The sequence below is a fragment of the Orycteropus afer genome, unplaced genomic scaffold (assembly GCF_000298275.1).
Source record: "Orycteropus afer afer isolate SDZICR_OR568_19922 unplaced genomic scaffold, OryAfe1.0 scaffold00057, whole genome shotgun sequence".
NCBI classification, from domain to species: domain Eukaryota; kingdom Metazoa; phylum Chordata; class Mammalia; order Tubulidentata; family Orycteropodidae; genus Orycteropus; species Orycteropus afer.
This window is the reverse complement of record NW_006921644.1, coordinates 6,095,711-6,109,570: the sequence shown is the minus strand read 5'-3', so window position 1 is coordinate 6,109,570 and position 13,860 is coordinate 6,095,711. Positions and strand designations below refer to the sequence as shown.

Here is a 13,860-nt window from a genome sequence, read left to right as displayed (position 1 = left end):
AAAAAAAAAAAAAAGAGGCACATGGCATACTGCCATTGAGTCGTTTCCGACCCGTAGCGACCTCCATTGGGATTCTGAGGCTGTAAATCTTTACAGAAGTAGATCACCCCATCTTCCTTCTGTGGAGCAGCTGGTGGGTTTGAACTGCTGACCTTCCAGTTAACCATCAAGTGCCTTATCCACTGTGCCACCAGAGCTCCAAAAAACAAAAGGTAGCCTCATTTTCCTCTTCAAACCCCTAAAACCCCAAATATTCAAAAGCAAGAGAACAAGATACGATATGCAGATTCAACTTTGCCTCCTGCATTCTGGGTTTTGAATATTCTGAAATCTCTCTCTGTGTATGGATAATAAAAGCAAATGTGGTAGCAGAAGGGTGGGGTGGCATGGGAGGGGCCGAGCGGGCGAGGAAGAGTATGACCGAGAGACACAAATGAGGTGGCACAGAGCTGCCCGTAGCCACCACCCTGAGCAGTGCTGTCCACACCTGCAATGTCCCCGCGCCAGGGGTGGGACGCAGCACCGGCCCATCTGAATACACCTCTGAGTAGACGTGTTGGAATGTTTGCATGCCACGCCATGAAACCACACAGAAGGTCGATCATGAGAGCACTGGGCCTGGTTCCAGACCCGGAGACGCCCAAGCACCTGCCCGCGTCTCCAGCAAAGCTCCTGCACTACTACAAGGCAGAGGCAGTGTGCTCACGAAAGGGGCCATGGCACTGGCTGCGAACACAGACCTCATCTGAAGGACTTGGGAGCACCAACGTCCTAGAGGTTAAAATATAAAACATCTATTTGACCAATATCCTGAAAGTTAAAAATAAGTAAATACAATATCTGCCGGGTGTGCAGTGGGGGCTAGGCTCTCAGCACGCCAAGACGATGACGAGAACCGTGATGCAGACAACGAATGGCAGTGGCAGTCGACACTGAGCGCTCCCTGGGTGCCCAGTCCCGCGCTCAACGCTTGCCACATGGAATCTCACCGTGAGCCGCTGCCACCCCGCCAGGCCCCCACACCCACAGGAAGCACCACCCTCTCACCTGCTGTTCATGTAAGAGAAACCTCTGGAAGTCATGCAGGTGGACAGCAGAGGCATCCGGCCGGTCCGTGTTCCTACCTCAAGAGAAGGGGGCTTGTTGAGAGAGTCATGTTCAAAGAGGGAGTCAATGGGCACCTTTGTCCAAGTGGGCAGCCCACACCCAGTGAGCACTATGCGCCAGGACTGTGGCCAATGGGAGACAGGTGAACAAGACGTCCCCAGGTACATGCAGATGGAGGAGACAGCACCCCAACATGGAAGGACTCAAAGGGGGGAGGTGACACCAGAGTCCGGGGAGGTGACACCAGAGTCCAGGAAGGTGACACCTGGAATCTGCATTTTTAACAGGCTGCCCAAGAGGCTCTGATGCAATGGGTCCTACCAGTTCAGTAAGACTGAGACGCTCAGAACACTGCGTAACCCCTCCTGGGGAGCTCTGAAGGGCAGTAAAGGCACTGACAAGTCCCGCTGCGTTTACTTTTCAATAATAGTATCACTACATTTCTGAGCTCTTATCGTGCGTCAAGAACCACGTGAAACATTTCGTATGCTTCAACGCTTCACAGTTCAGTTAAACCTGCTGAATCAGGTTAAGTTAAAACTTATTTGACCGTTACAATGATTTCAATTTTTGTAAAAACCCTGTTAATTCATCCCAGTGCACACAGCACAGTTTGGGACAGGAAGCCCTGGGGCAAGCATGCTTCCCGTTGGACCCTTCTAGGCCGATCCTCTCCATACTCCACAAACCCTGCTGCTGGGGGTCACTTCTCCATGGCACAGGCTCGCGATGCTGACCCCAACGGCAGGATGCTGTCCCCATGGAGATAAGCAATGGCACAGCACATGCCGCCTCTCAGAGGCCACCAGCCAAGCTCGGAGGACGGGTGAGGGTACCATGCCCAGCCCGGCCCTGACGATATAACACTCAAAGGCAGCCTCACCCCAGGATGAAGACAAAAGAATCCTTCTTGAATTCGTCAAGAATCTGAAATGGAAAACACACACAGAAAAAGCACGTTAGACAAGTCAGGCCTCGTCATGCACACAAATGAGCACATCTTTGTTTGTTAAACCGTAACTTACACTCGCTGTGACTAAGCCCACGTGAGAACACAGGAGCAACCAGGCCTCCTCCTCACCCCTTCCCTAGTGTCGCTCTGAGAAGCCACGCCATGACAATCTGGGAGGTGTCCCTCTAGAACCAGTGTTATGTATTCGTGTCCCACAAATCATATCACACACGCCACAAGTGCTGCTTCAAGTGTTCCATGGTGTGCTGCAGCTTCCAATAACCCAACCTTGCGATTCTGAAAAACCACGCTGTATTCCATAATGTGTATGCATTCAATTTTCTGCTAGGACAGCCGGTGTTACAATAAACAGATGCCCTCGTGTGTGTGGTACCCACCGTGCCCGCATCTCTGTAGGGTGGGTTCCTAAGAACGAGAAGCACCTGAACACAGACACTGCACATAACACCACTGACAGGTGCTGCTCTCGTGTTCTTAGTTGCTGCCCATCAATGTGTCGATTCCCACTGGTGGCGACCCCGCTGTCAAGGCAGAACTGTGTTCCACGGGGGCTTCTTGGCTACCACCTCAGCAGATGCCAATCACCAGGGCTTTCCTCCACACCAACCTCTAGGTCAGCAGTGAGCTGCCAACACTTGGCACCACCAGGAGCCAGGGACCACCCAGCTTGCTCCCCAAACATGTCAGCAGCACCCCACCTGGGGAAGCAACCCCTCCTGCATGCTCGCTGACAGATTTTACCTCCAGTGTTTCAAGAAGCTCACTGCTAACTTGAGAATTCAAGAGGAAGCAGTAGTACTGGACAGCGTGAGTTCTAATCTCGTGGCCTCCCGACACGCCCATGACTTAGACAGTAAAAGCACTCCTAGAGGACTGAGTAAATAATCCTGACTAGCCCATGATTAAAAAAGAAAGGAAGGAAGCTCTCAAGCCATGAAAAGACATGGCAGAACCTTAAATGTGTCCGGCTAAGTCAAAGAAGCCAGTCTGAAAAGGCTGCTCCAACTTCTTGATACTGTGGAAAAGGCAAAACTACACAGACAGGGAGGGTCAGTGGTCGGCAGGGGAAGGGGCAGGGGCGGGCACAGGGCATCTCCAAGGCACTGAGGTTATCTGCACAATACTCTAATGCTGGACACGTAATATTCCACATTTGTTCAAACCCGTATACCACACAAGACGAACAGTAAAACCTAATGTAAACTGCAAAACCCACAGTTGTAGGGTTGATTCTGACTCATCCCGACCCCACGGGGCAGGCAGGACTGCCCCAGAGGGTTTCCAAGGCTGTAAACCTGCATGGAAGCAGACTGCCACATCTTTTCCCCCATGGAGCTGCTGGTATTTGAACCACCGACCTTTCGGTTAGCAGTCAAGCACTTTAACCACTGTGCCACCAAGGTCCCTATACGTAAATTACAGACGTTATCCAACTCATAGTGACCCTACCTTGGGTTTTTGAAGTGCTATCACTATGGTAGTAGATTGCCCAACCTTCCTTCCGAGGAGTGGCTGGTGGGTTTGAACCGCCAGCCTTCTGGTTAGCAGTCAAGTGCCTTAGCCAATATGCTACTCCTAGTCCCCGCTAACACACCAGTTTGTTACTGAGCACACTTCAGGCCCTCCAACACACAGCACACGCCCCCACACCCTTGTCCGTTTCCGGCCAGGCCACATCACCTTAAGTAGTCCTGGTGGCATGATGGTGACGTGGTGGCTGGTAATCAAAAGACCAGTGGTCTGAGCCCAGCTGCTGCACAGGAGAAAAGAGCCTCGAGATCAGGGTGTCACTGGGCTTGGCGCCACTCAGAGCACAAACTCACAATGGCACTCCTCCTTGCCCCAGACCTCCTCCCCTATCAGACCACACACAAGCCTTAGCAACTGAGTGGAAGCCTTTTGATTTTCCACCTCCTTTTCTTTAATTACTTCTTCATTCTCAAAAAAAGTGATTGATACAGGTTCACAAATACTAATTACCACACTGTAGGTAAAATACTGAATGCTAACCAGAAGGCTGGCGGTTCAAACCCACCAGCCACTCCTTGGAAGGAAGGTTGGGCATTCCGTAGTGATACTGCCTCGGAAACCCAAGGAGGGGTCGCTATGAGTCGGGGCCAACTCGATGGCAAATAACAACAACAACAACAACAGCTAAAATACCAGAAAATTTGACAAAATCAGTGACTACAAAAACACTGGCAACAACGAAAATACCAGTGTGTGGTTTGAGGGTGTGCAGGTGAGACCATGTGATTAGAAGCATCACTGTGATTGGGTAGGGATGACAGCACTGCCCAAGATGGTTCAGAAGTGACCAGGCACAGGATGTCAGTCTCGTACGTGCACTGACAATAGAAGCTGGGCTTACAAAACATGTTTTTGTTGTTACAGCTAACTACAGGGATAGTTTTATTAAAAATAATAAATTACTGCTGAAACACTGCACAAAACCTTTATAGACATTCGTCTGCTGCTACTCCTTCTGACAGCGTTACCAGGGGTGGTCCACACACCCTGCGGCCCTATCATGATGCCACTGTTGGTGATCTGGCCCCGTAAAGATGACAGCCTAGGAAACCCCATGGGACAGTTCCACTCTGTCCTGCAGGGTCACCATGTGTTGAAATCGGCTGGGCACACCACAGTTCTACTTTGACAGCTTCAGCGAGACTGTCATTGGACAGGCACTGGAATAAAATCAGGGCAGAAAAGAAAACGTAGCCACTGGCAGGACATGAACACTCATGATACAGAACAGCTAATCTCTGGACCACGAGGACACTAGCCCCAAACAATGTGGAGTCCCGATAACAAGCGGAAAACCCACATTCCAGAAAAGCTCTACAAAGCATCAGGAGATCTACATGTGTGTGTGCATGGGTGTGTGCATGCATGTGCACATGTGTGTATGTCTTATTTTTCTAGAAAGATGACCCACAGCTTTGATCAACATCTTAAAGAAGCAGGTCATCCAAAAAGGGGAAAAGCTACTCTTTTTAGAAAAACCAGTCCTTCCAGCCATTTGTGTAATTTATACCTTAACTTTAAAAAAAAAAAAAAAAAAAAGATCCTTGACAGCATCATTTGGATACTCATTTGGAGCTTAGGTCACAGGGTAAATCTGGTGGCTTAAGGTGAAACCCCTTCCAAGCCCAAAGCCCCAAGACGGGCTCAGCTACATCCCAAGTGAGCCCCACATAACCCACCCGCAGTGACCCCCCAACACACATGGCTGGTAAAGCCAGTCCCTCCCCTGAAAGTAACCTCAGTCAAGCACAGAAAAGCTCCACACCTCAGCCACTCGGGAGCCAGGACGACTGGGGGGGGTGGTGCACAGGCAGAGATGCCCCCCAACTCCCACGGCCAGAAAGATGTTGACAACAGGCCAGCTTCTCCCCTCCTGGGCCCTGCAATCCGCCCCGGAGCACCCTCAGGCTAAACCGACCGGAAGCCAGTTGGCACAGGAAGCCAGGGCACTGTTTGCAGGAATCCACCCCAACAACACACTGCAGGGCAGGGATGCACAGGAGGCCAGCAGACAGATACGCAGCCCGGCACTCGCCGCTCGGGGAGTCAGAGGGCCTTCAGACCCCGCTGTCACAGCGTCCAAGCCAAGCTGCCTGGGAGGGGCTCCGTCAGAGCACGGGAAGGCAGCACTGTGGTTTCCTCCCTGTCTGGCTCCTGACGCACAGATGCCAATAAACCCAGCGACCTTGATGCCACAGGGCACGCAGCACTCAGCAGGTGTGCGGTGAGACCTGGCCCAGTGAAGGAAGAAGAAAGGACATTTGCTCTGGTCTCTGGAGTCAGAGCCGGGGACTTGGGCAGGAGCAGCTTCTCAGGAGATGGAGCACGTGGCCAGGGTGTCTGTGCTGAGGGCGGGTCTCACACTTGGCCGGTGCTTCTCCACAGAGCCTGCTTTCACCCACTCCAGCCCCACCCACTGGACTGTGGATTGACAAGCATCAGAAGCGGTCCATTCCACTATGCAAATGATCCAGGTACATGTGGCAAACCAGGTGGTTCCCAAGTGTGTTACGAGGCATACGTGTCCCATGAAACACAGTGGGGGGGAAGGCAGAGAGGTCTGCAGGGAAATATACTGGGAACCACTGGATGCTGCGAATCCCCTCCTGGAGACTCTCAGTGCCTGTGAGGATTAAACGCTCTGAAATGTCCCACAATAAAGCAAGCTGCTTTGCTCAACTCAGTTTCCCGACATATATAACACGTTTCCTGGAGCTTATGACGGAAATCACTATGTCCCAGTGCCGCTTCACACCAGACGCACAAACAGCCCACAAGTTCTACCACATTCTCGCACGGTCTCAGGCCAGCAATCAGGACTTGTGGGTGCACGTCCTGGTATCTGTGACGCACGGGGCTGGCCTGTTATCCTAACACTGGGGCTTCTATCCTGACTGCTGTCTGCACAGTGTCTGCTTCAGTCTTCCTTAAAGCCCTTCAAGGGAGACACCCCTGTCCTCAAGTGATGGAAGTGAAAGTGGAAGCTGAAGTTCAGAGAGGTTAAGTAACAAGCCCGAAGTCACACAGCTGCTAATTACTGAAAGCGAGATCCGTGCTCCGTCCTCAGCCCCAGGCTGTTACTGGGCTTGGAGAATCTTTCGAGCTTCCTCTCAGTGACCCCCACAGGATCTCATGAGAGGTCAGTCTTGGGATTACCGGTTTACAGGCCGAGTCCCTGCTGCCTACTCTAAACCCGGCTGCAGCACCCAGGAGCCGGGCAAGCCCCAAAGGCAAGTTATGCACAGCAATGTGGAGAGGTGACACTTCAGGTCAGTCTGTCCTATAGGACGCTACAGAGCAGGTCTAGATAAACGGGAAATTTGATATTTGAAGTTGAATCTACAAATTCAAACACGATTCTCGACTCCACCCCCTCAGTATACTTGTTATGTACCGTCAAGTCGGTTCCAACTCAGAGAGACCAGATGTACAGAGAAGGAAGCTGACATGCCCACAAGAGTGATGCCGTGTGGCCTGGGCTTACAGCGGCACGGCCTCCCGCAAGCAGCCTCTCTGAGCCTCTTCCTTCATGTGTAAAATGGGGCTTAGAACAGAATCTGTCTCCCAATGTCACGGGGGACTGAAAGGCGTGTAACGCCCAGGCTACCGACCACATTTAGGAAATGTTAGGTATGCTCTCACTCTCCCTACAAAGGAGTCCCTGAATGGTTTGAATGGCTAAGCACCACACTACTAACTGAAATGTTGGCGGTTCAAGCCCATCCAGGGGCACGTCAAAAGACAGGCCTGGCAATCTGCACCCAGAAGCAGTGAAAACCCCGTGGAGCAATGGCCAAGACCACAGGCCCAGTCAGAGGTAGAGCTCCTTCCCCAGGGAGACACACACTAATTAAATTTATCTCACTGTTGCTGCTAAACTTCTAAAAACACTGGGGTTGGTTTAAGAGCAGTTTCGTGAGCAGGTGGTTAGACACAAAGAGGAACTGCCAACTTCAAGTCGGAAACCACGTGGCTGCTAATGAACATGACCCCACTCCGTGGAACACTGTTTGAGAATCACTGGTCACCATGAAGAGCCCTGCCACCCCAGAGAGCCCGGGAAATGCAGCCAGAAAGTCCAGAAAGAACATTATCTCTGTCCTGTGCTGCCAGGGAGGGGCTCAGAAAGGAACCTGCCCACAGGTTACAGGAGAGCCATTTGCCTCTGTGACAGTGGTGAGGTTTCTCAAGCCAGCCAGAAACTATTTATAGAAGCTGGGGCTTTGCAATTCAAATTTCAAGTCACTGTATTTTAAAATGCAGTGGCCAAACTTCAGTAACAGCCTAGAATGCTGGTGACCAGGGGCTGCAAACTCCAGATGTCTCTGGGGCCCAGCAGGCAACAAACAGGAATAGGGAGAGCCGGGCAGGGGACTGGGAAAGACCAAAGAACACAAGCTCCCTGTCTATGAAGATGCCAAAGGGGGACCGTGCCCATTTACAGCCAGATCTCAAGCTTTTTTTAAGAGAAGTAAAAAATCTGGGGTCTCCCCTTGTTCTGGTTCCCTAGTGCTGCTCCGACAAGAATATACCCCAAATGGGATGCCTTAACAAACAAGGGTTTATTCTCTTACAGTTTGGAGGCTTTAAGTCCAAGTTCAAAGTGCCAGGCCCTAGGGGCTGGGTGAAAGCCCCTTGACCTTGGGTTCCAGCTCTGTCTCCTGCTCCCGGCCCGCTGGAGCTAGAGGCATTCCTTCACTCAGACAGCTGCTGACCGCTGAGACTGAGAAGCCCCAAGGTTGGCAAGTGAAAAGGCACAGTCCTGATGTTACCAGACCACTTGGCAGGCCATTAAATCAAGTTAGTCCCAAGGTGACCTACAGCTTTGATCAACATCTTAAAGTTAAGTCTCAAGGTCGGCAGAGCACAGTAGGCTGCTGAGCAATGATATGGCTACAGGCAGGGTCCTAGCGTTCCATAAACTAGAGACCATTCCCAAGGCTTCTCCTTATATACAGGAAGGAGACCACATCCCAAAGGCAGCTACTCAGCTGCTTGTGGTAGATCCCACTATGGAACTGACTGCCAGTCTCATCATAGGGAATAACTACCACCAGCTGTCCAGCCACTCAGTGAGGCCCAGCCAAGTTGACACATAAATTTTTTGGAAGTAGATTTCCAGGGCTTTCTTCCCAGGTACCGCAAGGTAGACTCAAACCTGCCGCCTTTTGGTGAACAGCCAAGCTTTCAACCATCTGCATCCCCCATGGACTCCCTGAGCCAGAATGCTCCTTAGGACGGAGGATGGCAGGACTTCACCTCACATACTTCGGACATGTTATCCAGACCAGTCCCTGGAGAAGGATATCATGCTGGATAAAGTATGGGGTCGGCAAAAAAGGGCAGACCCTCAACAAGATGGATCGACACAGGGCTGCGGCAACGGGCTTATGCACAGCAACAACCGTGAGGACAGTGCAGGGCCAGACAGTGTTTCGTTCTGTTACACATGGGGTTGCTCCAAGTAGAAACCGACTTGACAGCAGCTAACACCACCAGCAACAAGGCTTAAACATGAGCCATTAATTATAAAAATATTTAAACCATGAGAAAGCCAAGTACAGCCTAGGGTAGGCTGACTGTGGCATTCCAGCCCCTTCGGAAGAGTGAAGTTTGCTCACCAGGTTCCCATGCCAGGTTCCACACTGGCAACCTACAGTACCCCGTAGGGCTCAGGGCATCTGCAAAGAAACTGACTCGAGTCTCTCTCTCTTCCTTTCTCCCTCACACACAAACACTTGGCCTTACAGAGAACTGCAATAAAAGTCCAGACCTGAAGAGCAGCTAGGGGCCATAGTCTCAGGGGTTCCACCAGGCTCTATCAGATCGGCAAACCTGCCCCCCTTTTTTCCCATGATTTTGAGTTTTGCTCCACATTGTTCTCCCACTCTATCCCTCTATCTATGCATCTCCTGTAACCTGCTGGCAGGTTCCTTTCTGAGCCCCTCCCTGGCAGCACAGGTTTGGACAGCCATTCAAATTAAAATTAGTCTCTTTGCCTGAATCAACAAAGGAGGGTCAACTTGCAGCTCCTTGCCTCCATGAACAACTGCCTCCTTTGCCATGAGATCAGAAAAACTGGATGGTGCCTGGCTACCGTAACTAAACATTTTGGTCAGAGAGTCCATGGAAGAAACCTGATCAAAGGAGGGGAGAGGTGCAGAACAGAATTTCAAATTTTCATGGACTCCAGACTTTCTGGAGCTAGTTAGGCCAAGTGAACCCCTGAAATCACTGCTCTGAAATAATCATTAAACCTGAAACTTAAAAAAAAATCACCCTAAAGTCTTCTTAAAACCAAATAATAGCTTAGCTTAACTAGTACAGAACACCTGCCTTCTGTTCTTTTAAAGAACTAGCTGTACGGGATCCAAGTGGCAAAAGCAACTCAAAAGATTATTAGACAGGACTCTCAGGGGGCAGCAAGTTTATGTTAATGGGGAGGAAGGATTCAGAAAAGGACGAGGAACATGACTGCAATACCTGAAGAGAGGAATCAAAGTCAGTCAACTGTACCCTGGAGACCACGAAACAGGAGCCTGCTCTGCTGGGCACATTTTCATCAAAAAAATAAAATAATTTATGTTAAAAAACTAAGCAGCTTCTAAGGGCTCTGGTGGTATAGTGGTTAAAAGCATTTGGCTGCTAACCAAAAGCTCAGTGGTTCAAACCTACCAGCCACTCCATGGAAGAAAGATGAGGCAGTCTGCTTCTATAAAGATTTGCAGCACTGATGAACTATCAGGTATGTCTATCCAGGGGAGAGTGTGCCCATGACCATGTATAGGGTTGGCAGACAATGCTTCTACAAGTTTCTTTGTATGTTCTGTAAGAATTCCCACGTATAGAGTAGAGCTGACAAGGGACAAGGTTGTAGTCACTTCCTGGCCACAGCCAGCTACCCAGAGGGTGTGAGTAGTTTGACCTGTGGGCTCGGGACCATGGTCGCAGGGGCATCAAGCTCAACTGGCATAACATACTACACAAAAACATTGTTCCACATCCTACTTTGGCGAGTAGCGAATGGGATCTTAAAAGCTTGCAAGAGGCCATCTAGATGCAATAGGGGTCTCTCCTTGTCCAGAGTAAAGAAGAGTGAAGAAAACCAAAGACACATGGAAACAATTAGTCCAAAGGGACAGGTACACCATGCGATCCTCAGCCTGTATGACTATGAGACCAGAAGAACTAGATGGCGCCCGGCTGCCACTGTCACTCGGAGGGGGATCTATGTAGGAGATCCTGGACAGAGTAGGAGAACAATGTGGAAGAAAACTCAAAATCATAAGAAAAAAAGAAAAAAGGGGGGGCCAGGTTTGCTGGTCTGATGGAGGCTGGTGGAACCTCTCAGACTATGGCCCCTAGCTGCCCTTCAGGTCTGGAATTGAACCCACTCCTGTGGCTTCCAGCCAAACAAAAGACAAGCATAGGACTTGAACATTTACCTCAGGTAGATACAGTCCTTGGAGAGAACAATCATGGGAGAAAGAAGGGCTGTGTCTGCACAGGGAGACAGCTCAGGGGGTAGGAGTGCGTGGAGGGATGGACACAGGGAAGAGGTAACTATGGGGAGGAAGTAAGAGGGGAGCTGTTGCATTGTGGGAAATTATAGTCAATGCCATGAGACAAAGTGTATGTGAGCTGCTGTATGGAAAGTGAATTTACTCTGTAAACTTTCACCCAAATCACACACACACACACACACACACACACACACACAAAAAAGATTTGCAGCCTTGAAAACTCAATGAGGGTTGCTATGAGTCAGAATCGACTTGACGGCAGTGAGTTTGATTCAGTTTAAGCAATTTCTAAAGATAATTACTTTTGTTGTTGTTGTTATGTGCCGTTGAGTCGGCCCCGACTCATAGCGACCCCTCCTTGGGTTTCCGAGGCAGTATCACTACAGAAGTAGGATTGCCCAACCTTCCTTCCAAGGAGTGGCTGGTGGGTTTGAACCGCCAGCCTTCTGGTTAGCAGTCAAGTGCCTTAGGCACTACTAGCTCTAAATAAATAAAATGTACCAAAAAAGAAAAAAAAAAAGCAAGCAGAAATACATCTTCTACAGAGTTCATGGTGGTAGAAACCGTCAGTGTGCAACCTTGGGCTGCCAGGAGAGTCCTTTTTGTGCAAACTTTATTCTCACGTCTTGCTGCCATCTGTCTCACGAGACAGCATCTGGAAACCTCCAGAAAAACCTGTCATAACAAAAGTTACAATTTGCCATTACTTGTCTCCGGCGACTGAAGCTTTGCTCCACCCTGGTCAGTTACAGAAGGCAGCAGTTGGCCTCAGTCTCTTTCAGAGACACACTGTCATCAAACATTTTCACTGTTGTACATGACTGACCATAAAGCAACCTGCAGATTCTCATGTAGAAAGTGCTTTCACCGAGCAGTTTGTAAACCAAGGCTTCATCAGGAAAAAGGAAATTACAGGGACTGAAAGTCTCGTGAGCATGGCTAGGATTCCATACCTCTGTTTTCTACACAAAGCTTAGTCGGAGGGAGAACATCCAGTCAGTCCGTTAGAGACGCCTGTAGGCAGACTGGAACCTCCAACCTTCTGGTCATCAGCCGAGCGCGCAACCATCCCTGCCGCCCAGGGACTCCCGGGGCTGGAAGACAGGTCTCCCAACAGCCTGGCCTATGGGAACTCCACTCTATTTGGCAATCCAAGAACCAATTATTGCATCTATGAAAAAGTGAACAAACTCCTGAAATGCATACCTTTCTCCAGTCCAGGCAGATGAGTAATGCTAACCTTGCGTTCCCCATCAGACACAGGCCAAATCCCAGAGCTGGTAAAATTAAATAAATAAATAGATCACTGGCGCTGAGGCAACTCCAGCTCAGGGCAGCCCCGGGTGTCAGAGTGGAACTGTTCCAAGAGGTACATTGTATCATTACAAAAAAGGCACCAGTCCTTTCTTCCGCAGCAGTGCTGGGTGGGTTTGAACCAGCAATCTTTAGGTTACGAACTGTTTGTGCCACCCACAGGCCCCATGGTGTACGGGGGCCTCGCTCAGTGGCCAGCCTGCAGTCCTGGCAGCTAATAACTTCTAGCAATGTCCAGGCTCATCACTCAGCAACGTCTACATTCCCAGCCACAGCCCCCATAAGGGTCAGTGCTCCCCAGCACGCAGCGGGGTAGGACTCATCACTTCCACCGCACGGATGGGCAGACCGAGGCGAGCAGCACCATGGCTCCCACCAGCAGCATAGCTCAAGGGGGTTCAGCTAAGGAGAGGAACCAGGGCCGACTGGCTCCACGACCCGCGTCCCCATGTTCTCCCCACCCCATCAAGCTCTCTATCACAGCCTCCTCTGTAGTGTGCAAAGCCCTTTGCAACAGGCCCAGCACCAGCTCTCACCCGCTGCTGTAACCTGTGGCCAGGCACCGTGCTCAGTGCCTCGCCGGATGAACCTCACTTTGGATCACCGTCAAAACAGGGTGCTACCTGGGGCCAGTCAAAGACTGAGGGGTACGAAGGAAAAAGTCACTTTCTTTCCTCCCCAGCTTACACCACCACCCTGCCCGCGCAGTGCACGGGCACACACAACACCAGCGTTAAATGCAGGGGGTTATTCTTCATAACAACATATGCACCCACATGCAGAAGTACAGTCCTACTCTGTTTTCACAATGATCAGGCCCAACTCCTGACTCTGCCACTTACTTCGCTACAAAATCCCGTGACCACCCCCCCACAGATCAACAGAAAGAGCTGCTGGTTCTTCATCAGCTACGTGACGCTGAGGGGCCTGAACGGGCCATATTCACCCAGCTAGGACTCAACGGCACATAACAACGAAAACAACAGGCCTCCACCCCAGGGCTCCAGCCGGCGTAAGTAATGCCACATGGTAATGGGGTCTTAGGTCGCAGTGCTTCTATTTCTGTGAAACAGAGCCCCAAAAGTGCTACTTCCAGGTCAAAGTGTTTGTACATCTTAATGGAATTTTAAAACAGCATATTATCTTAATCAGAAATTATGGTATCATTAAAAAAAAAGTAAATAAAAGTATAGAAAGAAGAAAAAAAAACAAACCTCACTGCCATTGAGTCATTTTCCACTCATAGTGACCCCCACTGGGTTTCCAAGGCTGCAAATCTTTACAGAAGTAGGTCACCCAGTCTTTCTTCCATGGAGCACGGATGGTGAGTTTGAACTGCTGACCTTCCGCTTAGAAGTCAAGTGCCTTAACGTGTCAGTGTAAATGTCAACACTGCGTTCGTTCCAACTCACA

General features: G+C 50.3%; 1 protein-coding gene across 1 annotated transcript in view; it reads right to left on the bottom strand.

The window, feature by feature from the left end:
- PLCG2 (phospholipase C gamma 2) overlaps positions 1 to 13,860 on the bottom strand; it is a 154,322-nt gene that overhangs the window by 68,077 nt on the left and 72,385 nt on the right. Inside the window, exons 7-8 of the mRNA XM_007939124.2 lie at positions 1,991 to 2,034; positions 1,048 to 1,120 (exon numbers count right to left, since the gene is read on the bottom strand). Of these exons, the coding sequence (XP_007937315.1) occupies positions 1,048 to 1,120; positions 1,991 to 2,034 (117 nt within the window). The remainder of the gene's footprint in view (positions 1 to 1,047; positions 1,121 to 1,990; positions 2,035 to 13,860) is intronic.